The sequence below is a fragment of the Pipra filicauda genome, unplaced genomic scaffold (genome assembly GCF_003945595.2).
Source record: "Pipra filicauda isolate LSUMZ 115617 unplaced genomic scaffold, ASM394559v2 scaffold160_size1671714_pilon, whole genome shotgun sequence".
NCBI lineage: Eukaryota > Metazoa > Chordata > Aves > Passeriformes > Pipridae > Pipra > Pipra filicauda.
The window spans coordinates 1,340,906-1,354,072 of NW_024104107.1; the positions used below are offsets into that span (position 1 = coordinate 1,340,906).

General features: G+C 47.9%; 1 protein-coding gene across 1 annotated transcript in view; it reads left to right on the plus strand.

Moving 5' to 3' along the window:
* PLXNA4 (plexin A4) overlaps positions 1-13,167 on the plus strand; it is a 420,427-nt gene that overhangs the window by 386,845 nt on the left and 20,415 nt on the right. Inside the window, exons 24-27 of the mRNA XM_039379236.1 lie at positions 2,457-2,616; positions 8,655-8,758; positions 11,140-11,239; positions 12,943-13,133. Of these exons, the coding sequence (XP_039235170.1) occupies positions 2,457-2,616; positions 8,655-8,758; positions 11,140-11,239; positions 12,943-13,133 (555 nt within the window). The remainder of the gene's footprint in view (positions 1-2,456; positions 2,617-8,654; positions 8,759-11,139; positions 11,240-12,942; positions 13,134-13,167) is intronic.

A 13,167-nucleotide genomic window follows, 5' to 3' on the forward strand; every position in this document is an offset into this window, starting at 1 on the left:
GCATGAAGGACTGTGGCTCACTGGGCAGAGTTTTCTGACACCTTCCAAAACTGGCAGCCTGTGAAATTCAAGGATAAACAAGTTAAAAAGAGCAAATCCCCATTGTCACCTTCCAGCTGGTGGGTGGGTACTGGTGTGGTGGACACCAGTCAGCACCTGCAGGAGGTGTTGGGTCCTCTGGACCAGACGTTGGCCTGGCAGGGCAGCCTAGATTGTTTTAAAGAGCACTAAAGGGCCTCTTGTTGGGGGCTAAACTGAACTCCAGATGTTTGAATCAGGGATTAATCCCAGCACAGGGCTTGTTGTGATTGGCATCAGCTCATTTCACCTCAGCTGAGATGAGAACTCTGGGAAACACCTGCAGAGTACCTTGGTGTCCAGAGCCATGTGTGATCCCCATAACACTCTCAAAAGAGCTGTCCCTGCCTGCCATCCCTTTTCCATTTCCCTACAGGTGTGTAATAGGATAATTTAGGTTGGAAAGCACCTTTAAGGTCATGGAGCCCAACCATAACCCCAACAGCAGCACAGGCTCCCAGCAATCAAGTGTTTATTTTCTGGATACGCCCAAGGAGTTTGCAGAGGAAGAGTTTCCTGCAGGCAAGGAATGGGCACAGCCCAGGAGGGCTGCACAGGGCTACACCAACTAATAACCTCAACACTGGATGCTGCATTTCAACAGGGCTTTTTATGTCTAATTCTGTGATCCTTTGAGATGAAAGATGCCACAGAACTGTAAATCTGGGCTGTTATTATTATCTGAATTGATGCTTCTTCAATACTTCTGGAAGTGACATATAAATAATAGCATTATGATCTAATCAATATCTCATATTTACATCTCCCCTTTCATCCAGCAAGATCACAGAGCTCTTTGTAAGCAAAATCTTCACAAGTCCCTCTTAGTTGAGCATAACATCACCAAAGGCAGCCTGGGGAGCCAGTGTGTAATTATACTGATATGATTTCACCCTGTTTTAAGCAACTTTGAGCTCCCACTGCATCTTAGTAGGTGAAGATAGAAGTGATGGAGGGTCCAGCACCTCTTGTGTGCTACAGAAGGGAATTTACAGTCAAGATAAAATTTGTTTCAGGCACCAAAACTAACAAGTCTGCACTTGTAAAAGTGGCCCAGGAACATTTAATAGCTATATATTGCCTGGAGCACCAGGGAACACTCCTTTCAAGTGCAGAGGTGTGCTAAGTTTATAAAACTTTATAGACTTCACACTTCTGTAGCCAAAAGAGAGCAGAATGGTCAGTGCAGACATGGCCAAGGGTGAGCAGCAGGTTGCTCTTAAACACACTGTGTGTTTAAGGTTTCCCCCCCTCACCACCCCATGTGCTTTGAATTTACTCTTGGAGAGAGCCTTTGGAGAAAATTAAATTTTCCTTCAGAGAGACGAGAGGCCTCTCCAGTTGGGTCAATTTTCTTCTGCTAAATGTGAAAGCAGAGGTTGTTGATGTTGGCTTGTGTTTCATTTTTAAAGAAGCCCTGCATTTCAAAATGAATCACATTCTTCTGAGAGGGGCCTGGTCAGTGCCATGGCTGGGCACATTTAAGGTTTAGAGGTTGAAGAGCGTTTTCACCCGAATTATCAAAGTCAGGTGGCACTGCAAGGAGACCTCTGCTGAATTAGGGCACCTTGCCAGCTATCCAGGGAGCATGGAATGGGTCAGAGGCCAAGGAAAGCTCTGGAGAGCCCTGTGGGTATCAGCTGGGCTTCAGCCAGGGTCAGACCTGGGTACATTTTTAATGGATTCTATGAAAAGTTTGCACCAACGACCATTCGTACAGAAAGCACCAGAACTCATGAGCTGGTATTCATGGCCTCTATGTTATTAAGAAAGAAATTCTTCCCTGTGAGGGTGGTGAGGCACTGGAACAAGTTGCCCAGAGAAGCTGTGGCTGCCCCATCCCTGGAAGTGTTCAGGGTCAGGTTGGAACAGGGCTTGGAGCAACCTGGCCTAGTGGAATTTGGGGCAGGGGAACTGGAATTAGATGATCTTTAAGGCCCCTTCCAACCCAAAGCATTCTGTGATTAAGTATAATGAAGATGCCAAGGAAATCAGTCTCAAATCCAAAGGGCTGTTCCCACAGGTACAGCAGTTCCAGCCCACCGGGATGGGGGATATGAGACACCAGTTCAGAAAAAACTCCACATCAGCCCTAAGTCAACTTAGGGGCTGTAACATCTGGGACCCCACAGCACGTACTTAGAGCCAAACATGGAGTTTCCTTTAATTCCCTGGGCACAGCTGTGGGTGCATGGAATCCCTCCCATGTCAAACCAGATCCCTGTGCCCTCTTGAAGGAGGGAATACTCTCAAGGCCCGTTTTTCCCCACTGTTGCACCCTAGATGGCTTGTGGGACGCAGAGAGCAGCCAGAGGGGCAGCCAGAGGGTGCCTGTGCTGCTGTGCCGTGTGTGGTGGGTCTCACTGCCTCTCTCACAGGTCCTGAGCTGCGTGAACCCCGACAACGTGAACAGCCCCGAGATCCCGGTGAAGATCCTGAACTGTGACACCATCACGCAGGTCAAGGAGAAGATCCTGGATGCCATCTTCAAGAACGTGCCCTGCTCCCACCGCCCCAAGGCTGCTGACATGGATTTGGGTAGGTGATTGACCTCAGGCAGGGGGGAACTGGGGAGGGGAGGCACCAAACCCCATCCAGACCCTTTCCTGGGGCAGGTGTCCCCTCTCCAGGCTGAGTGTACCCTCAGAGCAGCAGAGAGAGGGCAGATGAGACACTGTGTGGATCTTATGGAATCTTTGGCCTTGAGGACTTCAAAAGACCAGCAGCCATTCCTGCTTTCCTGCCCACAGAATTCACCCCGGACAAGGGTGTGGAAAAAGCATGAGTGGGAATGTTCTTGCTCTCTTGCCAAAGACCCCTGGAAAAAGAGTACCTGGAGCAAGGATGCTGGGAGGAGTGAGATGTCTGAGTTTGGGGTCCACAGGCAGATGTGATGCCACACCTGGAGAGTACTATGAAAAAAATGTAGGAAAATCTGCTCAGGGCATTGCTGTGGTGTCTGGTGTGGGGCTGGGAACTGCACTGTGGGTGCATCTGCCAGAATTTTCCCTCAGTGACCTTCAGTGAAAGAGACTGGAGTGGAAAATGATGGAGTCTATAAAACTCAGTAAAGTTGTAGAGGAACCAAAAGGAGAAGGAATGGACCAAGGCCAAGAAACAATTCACAGCAATAAATGAAGACAGGAATGAGAGGTCAGGGATTAAAGTTAAGTGTCTGTGTGTGTGTATATGCAGGGCAGGGAGGGATTCCTGACAGAAATTGCTCATGAAAAGCAGTTAGAATAACGAGACAAGCTGCCAAAAACAGCAGCAGTAAAGAACAGATCATATACATCATCAGGAAAGGACCCACAATGATTCTGGAGCTGCTGGGAGTCAGCAAGGGGATGATGAGTGCTGGGGTGAGCAGGAGGGCAGGGAGGGCATGGTGCCAGGGGCACAGCAGAGCAGAGGGGTGGGGTTTGCAGTTGGATCTCTCGACCTGTCTGGTGCTGGATGGCACCCACAGAGCCCACTGCCTTCAGATCTCAGACTGGGTGTGAGGGGGAAGCAGTTTGTTCTGCTGTGGGGATGAACGATGCATCCAAAATGGGATGCAGGAATTCTACCTGCCTGCTGCAAATGCCTGGGATAAATTTGGCTCCACAGGTTCCATTGGTGCTGTGACAACCATCAGATACAGAAGTGTGTGTGTGTTTTTGTGTGTGTGTGTGCAGGGTCCCCGACAATTTTACCGCCAGAATCGTTGCTGGTTTAAGAAATATTGACCTGTTCAAGGCCAGGCTGGACAGGGCTTGGAGCACCTGATCCAGTGGACGGTGTGCCTGCCCATGACAGGAGGTTGGAATGAGGTGATCTTGAATGCCCCTTCCAACCCAAACCATTCTGTGATTCTATGATCTGAGAGGTTCTGAGGACCAGAAAGTTCCAGAGAGAAGACATGAGCATGTGCACCCCTCAGAGGACAGGCTTGCCCACAGTGACAAGAGATGGGCTAATCAGCAGCTCTTTGGACAGTAGGGGAAAAGAAAAACAAAATAAAACACACACAAAAAACCCCTTATCTAGTAGGAGAGTCTTGCCAGCAGCAAGACTTCACCGTATCAGCTCCCAAGGTGGGAGGAGCAGGGCTGCCGTGGGCAGGACACTCACATCCACCCACAGCTCCATCCCAGCTTTTTCCCAGGAAAAGGTGTTTGTTGGCATCCCTCAGCGAGGTTGAAGGAAGCAAATGGGAGAGTAGAAAGCGCTGCTGGCCGTTAGGAATCATCACAGAGCTCTCCAGATCAACGTGTCCCGGGCTAAATCCTAAGGATCGCAGAGGGGCTGGACCAGCCTGTGCTCACAGGAGGTCGGAGCAGATGACTGTGATCTGGCCTTGAAATCGATGGCTTTTAAACAGCGTTTTCTATTACCATTACAATTTCCAGGGCTTTCTGTCCCTGCTTAGGCCGGATTGCCCAGGTGGAAGAAAGCAAACAAGCTAATGAGTTGTTGTGAGTCGTTAAGTGCAGGGGAGCTGCAGGCACAGAGACTCCGTGTGTGCCGCAAATGTCTTAATGTTTGGCTGTTACCCAGCAACTCCTGGAGGGGGTTGTCAGCTGAAAGCACTTATTTCGGACACCCTGAGGTTACATTTTCAGTCCGAGTCCCCAAATTGCAGCCCTCTGAGCAAAAAGACTTCTTTCTGCGGTGGCGATTTTCGTTATTATCATTTTTGAAGCCCTCGCCGCAAATGAAACACCCCGTCTTTGGGAACACGTTCAGGTGTGGGGATCACAAAACAGGAATCTGTCTTCGTGCTGAGGCATTTGCTCTTCCCTGTGTTTTGGATGCTTTTTGAAAGGGGCTGCTGAGGTGGTGGGAGCTGCCAGTTTGGCTGCCTTGCACTCTGTGATGCTGTTTCAGGCTCGTTGTGGACCTTATCAGACAAGTTCTTGCTGCCTCACCAGCCCTGCAGGATTAAAATGTGGAGTTCATTTAAACTGGAAATGTTTAAACTGGGTCTAACTCTGGTATATATTGAGTAAGGCTGACAGCTTGCACATATCCCCTGAAGACAAGCTGAGAAAGTTGGGGCAGTTCAACTTAGAGAAGACTTCAGGGAGAGCTTAGAGGCCCTTCCAGTGCCTAAAGGGGCTCCAAGAGAGCTGGAGAGGGACTTTGGGCAAGGGCTTGGAGTGACAGGATAAGGGGAAATGGTTTTAAACTAAGAGGCATGTTTAGATTAGATTTTAGAAGGAAATTCTTTACTCAGAGGGTGGGGAGGCCCTGGCACAGGTTGCCCAGAGAAGCTGTGGCTGCCCCTGGATCCCTGGAATTATTCAAGGCCAAGTTGGACAGAGCTTGGAGCAACCTGGTCTAGTGGAAGTTGTCCCTGCTCATGGCAGGGATTAGAACTGGATGATCTTTAAGGTCCCTTCCAACCCAAACCATTCTGTGATTCTGTGACTCGTTCCATACAGGATGAAATTATTCCCAGGCATCTTTTGTCTGTGTTCTGAAATGAACTCTTATTCCCAACAGTGATGATCCTTTCTCTATCCCAAAACCAGAGCTGAGTTTCTCCTCTCTTTCTAGAGCTCATCACACAGACATTTAACCCTTTTTGTTTCCTACTCACCTGCTGTGCTGGTGCCTGCACACACAGACAGGGGGTTTATCCTCCTGTTTCCTGTGCCAAACTGCCTCTCACCTGGAAAATAAGACTAAAAGCAGCCCCCCAGCTCTTCAGACTAAATATTCAGGAGATGAGTGATCATGAAACAGGCATCAAGCCTGGGTGAGCCACATGCATTTGTTCTACACCTCATTGCTGTGCACAGGATGGTGGAACTGAGGATGAGGAGTCTAATGAAGGCACTTGGAGTGAGCTGGCAGGTCTTCCATCCACCTGGGAATTTCAATTGCTTCTGAAAAATGTTCCCTCTGATGCACTTTCCTCCCTTATTCAATGGGCATTTTCAGGGTGACCCAGGTCAGAGAGAAGGCATGGGGGAGGTGGAACATTTTCTATAGGATTTGAGATGCAGGATGACATCTCCCCATCTCCCACTTCCCTATAGAGTCATTCCTTGGCCAGGCATTGCTGCAGCTCCAAGAAGCACCTCTTTGTCAAAGGCCTCTGGAATTTCCTTTTTTTTTCCCAGCCAACTTGAACAGAAAGGTTCTTTCTTAAAAAAAAAAAAAGAAAAAGAAAAAAAAAAGAAAAAGAAGAAGTAATTCCTGCGTGCAATAAAAAGATACACTATCTGCTGAATGAAATATAAAGGCTTCACAGCAGCTGTCTCCTGAGTTTGCATTTACTGCTGCTCCTGATTGGAAGGCTTGATAAAGATAATGGGATTTTTACCTCCCTCCCCCTCTGCCTCCCTCTCTCTGGAAGGTGGAAGTGTAACAAATTGGATTGGAGTGTGTCTCTCCTTTGTGCTGGCTCTGCTCAGATCTGATGAGAGAGGGGACAGGGGCTGCCAGCGAGGACAGAGCTCACAGTGCTCACTTAGTGCTGTGGAGATGGATGGCAGGGTCACCTTTTCCCTTCCCATTCCCTCTGCATTTCCTTGCAGATCGTTGTGTGACCACCTGAGCTGACCCTCACAGAGAAGAGGAGCGTGAAGTGGGACTGGGAAGAGCTGGGGGTCCTTTCCCTGTCATTGCTCAGATACCTGATGAAGTGATTTGTATTTGGCCAGGGCAAAATTGAAGCCAATGCTCTGCACATGCCCTGCAGGGTGTTTTTCTCCTTCTCTTGTGCTCTTAGACTGTCCCTTCCTCTTCCTCACATGATCCCTCTCTGCAGGAAGGCCATAGAAAGGGCTTGGGAATCCCCTGGGTCTCTTCAGTAGCACAAGAAGCTTGAGGGGACACCTCAGGATGTCCTCAGCTCCCCTGGAGCAAAGGGAAATCCACTCTGAGGACTTTGTCCAGCCCTGGAATACAAATAAAGCACAGAGTGAGGAAAGCTGTGCCCACCCTCCTATCAAAACCCCACACCAGGAACCTGTGCATCCCTCCCAAAACACAGTGTGTGTGTGTCTCTCCCCAAAGATGAGTCAGGAGAGAGGAGGACCATAGGACTGTGCAGAGCCATGAAGGAGAGAGGTCAAAGAGACACCAAACCCAAGGGAGCACAGGGAAGGCACAGAAAAAACACTCTGTGACAGCAGAATTGGCTTTGCTGCCCTGTGGGGCACTTTGTAAAAACACCATTTCCCAGCCTGGCCCAAACTTCAGCATTTTGTGCTCTTCCAAGCAATATCTGGGACCACTTAGCTTCCAGGAATCCTGCCCAGGTGGGAATGAGCAGAGAGCATCACCCTCAGGCATCACAAGGATAATGTAGGTGAGGATCTGAGGAGCTGGAGCAGATGAAGGGCAGTTCAGGATCAGTGCTCAGCCAACACAACCTTTGCTTACTCTCTGAGTATCCCCAGCCAAAGTAACACCCAGCAATAAACACAGTTGCTGACCTCTTCCTGCTAATTTAAATGAATAATAAAGGCAAGTGCAGCTTTCCCAGTGCATTTTAATTATGTGATAAGAAAACTGCTGAAACCAAAAGAAATTTGCAATGGTCCCTGCATTTTTGTATTAGGAAAAACAAGCAAGGGTGGCAGGTGATGCTTCCGTATCCAAGAGTTCATTTTAATTAACTCCTGCAAATGAATAGACTTTTTGCTTTGGCTCTGGTTGGGTCACTGTGACTGAAAACATGACAGCCAAAAAAAGAGCTTTGAATGGTCCAGGTTGTGATTAAGCCACAGCTTTCCCTGGTGACACCAGGTGACAGAACATTTCTCTCCTTTTGGCCATGTTTATGTTTTCCTGGCTTTAGGCAAGTCTGTGAGTGCTCTGTGGGGAAAGCTGTGACAATCCTCCACGTGACCCCATGATCCTGGAAGTCTTTCCCAACCTTAATCACTCTATGATTCTATGGAGCACCCTTCGAGATTTGAGCAAAAAGTGGTACCCTGGGAAGTGTCAGGCTGCTCCAGTGCTGCAGGAGGAGGGGATTCATCATTTCATGGGAGAGGCTGGAGAACTGGATGTGGTCAGAAATAGGAGCCCTTCTGCCCATAGGTGTGTCCTGAAGGCTGGTGGGGATTAAATCCTCCACAGAGCAGGTGTTGGATCTGTTCTTCACTCTTCTCCCCGTTGTGTCTCTGCTATGCCTGAAGCCAAGGGCTTCCTGCTCTCCATCCCTGCTGGATTTGAGATGCAGGAGGTGTTGTGTGAGCACTAGTGGAGATGAACTGAGCCCAGAACAGGCTTTGGTGCTGTGCCCAGGGGAGCCCCCTCTGTGACTGGGTCATGGCAGGGTCACATACCTCAGATATTTATAAAGGCTGTGTCTGGGCTGATACAGGAAAGGGAGCCAAGGATGGATTTCTATCCCTAACACAAGCGATATTCTCTCCTGTCCCATGGAACAAACACAAGCAAGGACAGGTTGGTCTTGGAAACAGCCACGTTGGGGCAAGAACAGGTATAAAAAATATAAATAAATTAAGAGTTAAGTGCTGTGAGTAATCAGAGTGTAAAGGCAGGTTGTGGACACAGGGATTGCCAGGGCTCTGTCCCTATATCAAAACTCAATATCCCTGTTCTCCCCACAGAGTGGAGACAAGCAAGTGGGGCAAGGATGATCCTGCAGGATGAAGACATCACAACCAAGATAGAGAATGACTGGAAGAGGCTCAACACCCTGGCACACTACCAGGTAACTGTGAGAGAATGGATGGGAATCGGATCAGCTCATAAAATAGAAAGGAGAAGGGCAAAATATTCTTTTTGTTCAGGGAAGAGGAGGAATAGGCATCCCTGAAAGTGTTCAAAAAAAGATGTGGCACTTGGGGACATGTCAACAGTTGGACTTGATGGTCTTAAAGGTCTTTTCTAACCTTGATGATTCTGTGATTTTATGACTATAAGATGCAGAGGTCAAGAATGGTTGAGTGGGCAATAAACTGGACAGACTCTCCACGTTGAGTTTATCCACCCTGTTCCACTGACCTTGTCAGAATTTCCCAGAGGAGATAAAGCCAAGGGTAGGAAAAAACCTTCTTTTTCTCTCAAAGGAGGGGCACCCTGGTGAGTGAAGGGTGTGAAGAAGAAATGTGGTCGCGAAGACAACACAAGTTAACATTTCTCATGTGGACAAAAAAAACCCCAAGGCCTTCCATCCTCCTTTTTCCCATGCATCAGTGGCCTTCTAATCCCAGCAGAGTTCAGAAGGATGGAAGAGAGAAAAATGGAAAGAGGGAGTCTGAGTGTCTTGAAGAAGGAGGTGGGAAACAGCATCACTGGAGAACAGGGTGCAGTGGGGTTGTCGCTGACCCAGGAACACTTGTTTTGAACCCCTGTCCTGGTCCTTGTGACCTGCTTTGGGACAGGACTTTCCCTTCATCTCTGCATGACCTTGAAATCCATAGTAGAGAGCTAAAGAAGTCTGAAAATATCTTACACGAGTGGTAATTTAATAAAAAATGAAGTTTTGGTCAAAAGCTTCTTCCTTGGAAAAAAACCAAACAAGAAGAAAAGCACCTCATTAAGTTTAATCCAATGCTGACAATTTTGTCCTTTCCTCAATCACACTTCAGCAATCTATGTTTCATAACAAGATTATTCTCTCTTTTCATTTAAGAGCTGACCTGAGGAGGCAGCAGGCAGTAATTTGAAAAGGAAACAAAACTTTTTTCCCTTCAGATTGACTGAAACATTGCTGACTTTTTTTTTTTTCCCAGAGAGAACAAGGGCGTTCTCTATTTTATTTCAACAACAAACCAGGCATAATTTTCTTTCCTTCATGTGCTTTTTCCACTTTTTTTTTTTTTTTTTTTTGCTGCAGGCAACGAGCTCCCAGCTATAGGATGAGCTGTGGCAGAACAGGCCCTCAGCTGCCAGGGTACACGGTTTCCTGGCTGTCCTGAGGGCTCACATGGATCATGCTGGGACAGACACTGATATTCCCTTTTTTGCCTCAGTTTCCCCATCTTCAGTGTGGGGCTAAAACTACAAAGAGCCAATAATTGCCTTCAGTGATAGCTGAGGGGCTATTTAATTAGCCTCTGCAGTGCTTTGAAGATGAAAAACTCCATGCAAGTGCTAATTATTATTATTACACAGCCAAGAGTTAGACGTTGTTAGCGGGGGCTTTTTTCACCCGTCTCGTTTTTGTGATGTCTTATTTATCACAGATGGTCCTGATATGGCTCTTTTAGCATTTCTGATATGGGACCCACATGTCTTGCCGGAGAAAGGGGAGGTCTGGCTCGTTTCAGAAAGCTCTGTGGTCTGTTGTAACACAATCCCATGGCACCCTGGAGCTCAGCCACTCTGAACCTGCTGCTTTTCCCTGTCTGAGCCCCCCCTGACACAGCAAAGGGAAAAGTTGTGGTGGTCACTTCAGTCCAGCAGTGGATTTGTCACATGGAAGGGGGAGACAGTGCACGGAGAGGTTGAAAGTGGAAAATCCAGGCATCCATTTCTTCACTGGGCACCCAGAGATCACCTGCAATCAAGGTGGAAGGAACAGAACGTTTCCCATCAGGTTTATCATCCATGTGGGACAGCCAAAGCTTGTTTGAAATTGCTCAGATGATTTTATTCTTCTCACACTCCTTTTCTGCACAAGAGCTTCCTTGACAAGAACCTGTTGTCAGATTTACTGAGGTTAATGCAAAAAACATCCCTGGAAGTGTTTGAAAGGCCTCTGGATGTGGCCCTTGGGGACATGGTTGAGTGGTGAACATGGCACTGCTGGGTTAATGGTTGGACTCAGTGATCTTAAAAGCCTTTTCCAACCTAAATTATTCTCTGACTCACATTGTCATCACTGGGCTTTGAATCAGGGCCTGAATGGAGCAGAATGTGTCATCAATTGTCCCATTGCCCAAGTGCAGGATTCTAATTGTGTAACAGCAGATTTTGTCCCTTTTTTATTAAAAAGACAACTCACTGAAGAAAGCATTGGAAGCTTGGAGTCAAAACTACTTGTCCTGCCTACCCTGACACTGGTTTGCAGCTCAGTTTCAGCTGCCTTTGGCATGATCCTCAACCTGTTTTCAGAAGCTTATTGACCAAGCCCCTTTTCCTCTACAGGTGCCAGATGGATCTGTGGTAGCTTTAGTCTCCAAGCAAGTCACTGCCTACAATGCAGTCAACAACTCCACAGTCTCCAGGACGTCAGCCAGCAAGTATGGTAAGGATTTGTGTGCTCCTATGGACTGGGAGAGCTCTGGGGAAGAGATCCCAAACATTGTGGTGCTCACAAGACACGGAGCACCAGCAGGGAGAGTGACGGGCAGATGATTCCTTGATGAGATTGCTTGAGGAATGGCAGGAAGAGAGGATTCAGCCATCTAAAACTTTGGCATCTGGTTCAAGTTGTTGAGCCAAGAGGTTGGATTGTTCTCGGGAAGTTCTCCTCCCTCATTAATGAAAGGAGGAGCCTTTTTAATTAGCTGCCCACATCTTAAATCACTGGGTGTCACTCGTAGAGTCTCGTATCAATATATCCCAAGGGGGTGGATTGTTGTTCCCACTTTACCCGTGAGACAACTGAGAATGAGAGAGCTGTGAAAGAGAGACCAGGTGGAAACTGCTCTGTAGAGCCAAACAGGGACCTCCTGAGTCTCCCTCACACCCTCACACCCCTTTCTCCCCTGAGACAGAACTGCAGCCCAGGATGTGTCTCACTAAGGTGATGCTGGACAGCAAATCAAAACCTCTCTGATGTGCAACCAGAGCACTGCAAAACCCCCCTCCAACCTGAATGCTGCTGTTATATCAATTTATTATTTTTATTAATGTAGGAAAGCATCTCCAGTCCTTTTTCACTCCCTTTATCTTGGAAGGCAGAGTTCCTCAATGTCCAGAGGAACCCCCTTCCACTTTCTCCAAGGACATAAACAATCCACCAGGCCTTATTAATATTCATCCTCTTTGCCATGTTGTTGCAATTACTGAAAGACACAGTGACCTTTGAAAAGGAAGACTTGAGGGGGGTTAATTTCTGTTGGATTTCTTTAATTCTTTTGCCATTTGATTTTTCAGGAGGAGGGAGTGGGGAAGGAGGCAGGGGGAGGAGAAGATGTGGTGGGTCAGAAGTGATTGTTAATTGCAATTAAGAAAACAGCATCCAGAGAGAAAAAGGATATTCCATCTGATAATTAATATGTAGAGATTGGTAATGCATTAATGAGGCTGATTCAGATCTTGCTACAGAAAGGTGCAACACTTCTGTTAATTATGGTTGGAAAAGCCTGGATCTGCAGCATTGCTGGAAGGTCAGGGAGAGGGGAATGCCTTGTGCCATGACTCAGAGGCAAAGGGAGGTAAAATTTGGAGGCTAAAAGCCTTCTTGGAGAGGAAATTTGTGTGGGCCCACCTGGGGTTCTGGTTCATTTCTGCCAAAAATACGATTTTGGAGCGGGGAGTGAAGTGGATGAGTGGGCAGGGATTTGGTTGCTTTGGTGCCAAAGGAGTGAGGGATGAGGAGCTAGACAAGAGGTGACACTGTGCCAAACAGCATGGCAGGGTATGGCTAAACATCCATAGGGGTAAAACCAGTTACTCAGCCATACTGGTTACCAGGAGTAACTGGTATTGTCCCGGACAGTGTCTGACACTGACAGTGCCAGTTGTCCCAGGCCAAAGATTTTTCCAGGGAACAAGATAAGAGGTAAAAAGTGTGAACAACTGGAAATCAGTGTTTGAACCTCATTTAATTTAATGGCATATCGACATCACACCTGGCTTGGCTGACACCCCTTGCCTTTCCCGAGCAAACTCACTCAGCTAATGCTTTGAAAAGCACCTAGTAGGTGTCATATCATCGGGACATTTCCTGAAAATCCCAATGGGAGAGCTCCCAGGGCTGAGAGCCCTCATCTCTCTCCACAGAAAACATGATCCGCTACACGGGGAGCCCCGACAGCCTCCGGTCCCGAACCCCCATGATCACCCCCGACCTGGAGAGCGGGGTCAAGATGTGGCACTTGGTGAAGAACCACGAGCACGGTGACCAAAAAGAGGGTGACAGGGGCAGCAAGATGGTTTCTGAGATCTACCTGACCAGACTTCTTGCCACCAAGGTACGTGGCGGGGGCGGGGAGGAGGGTGGGAAAT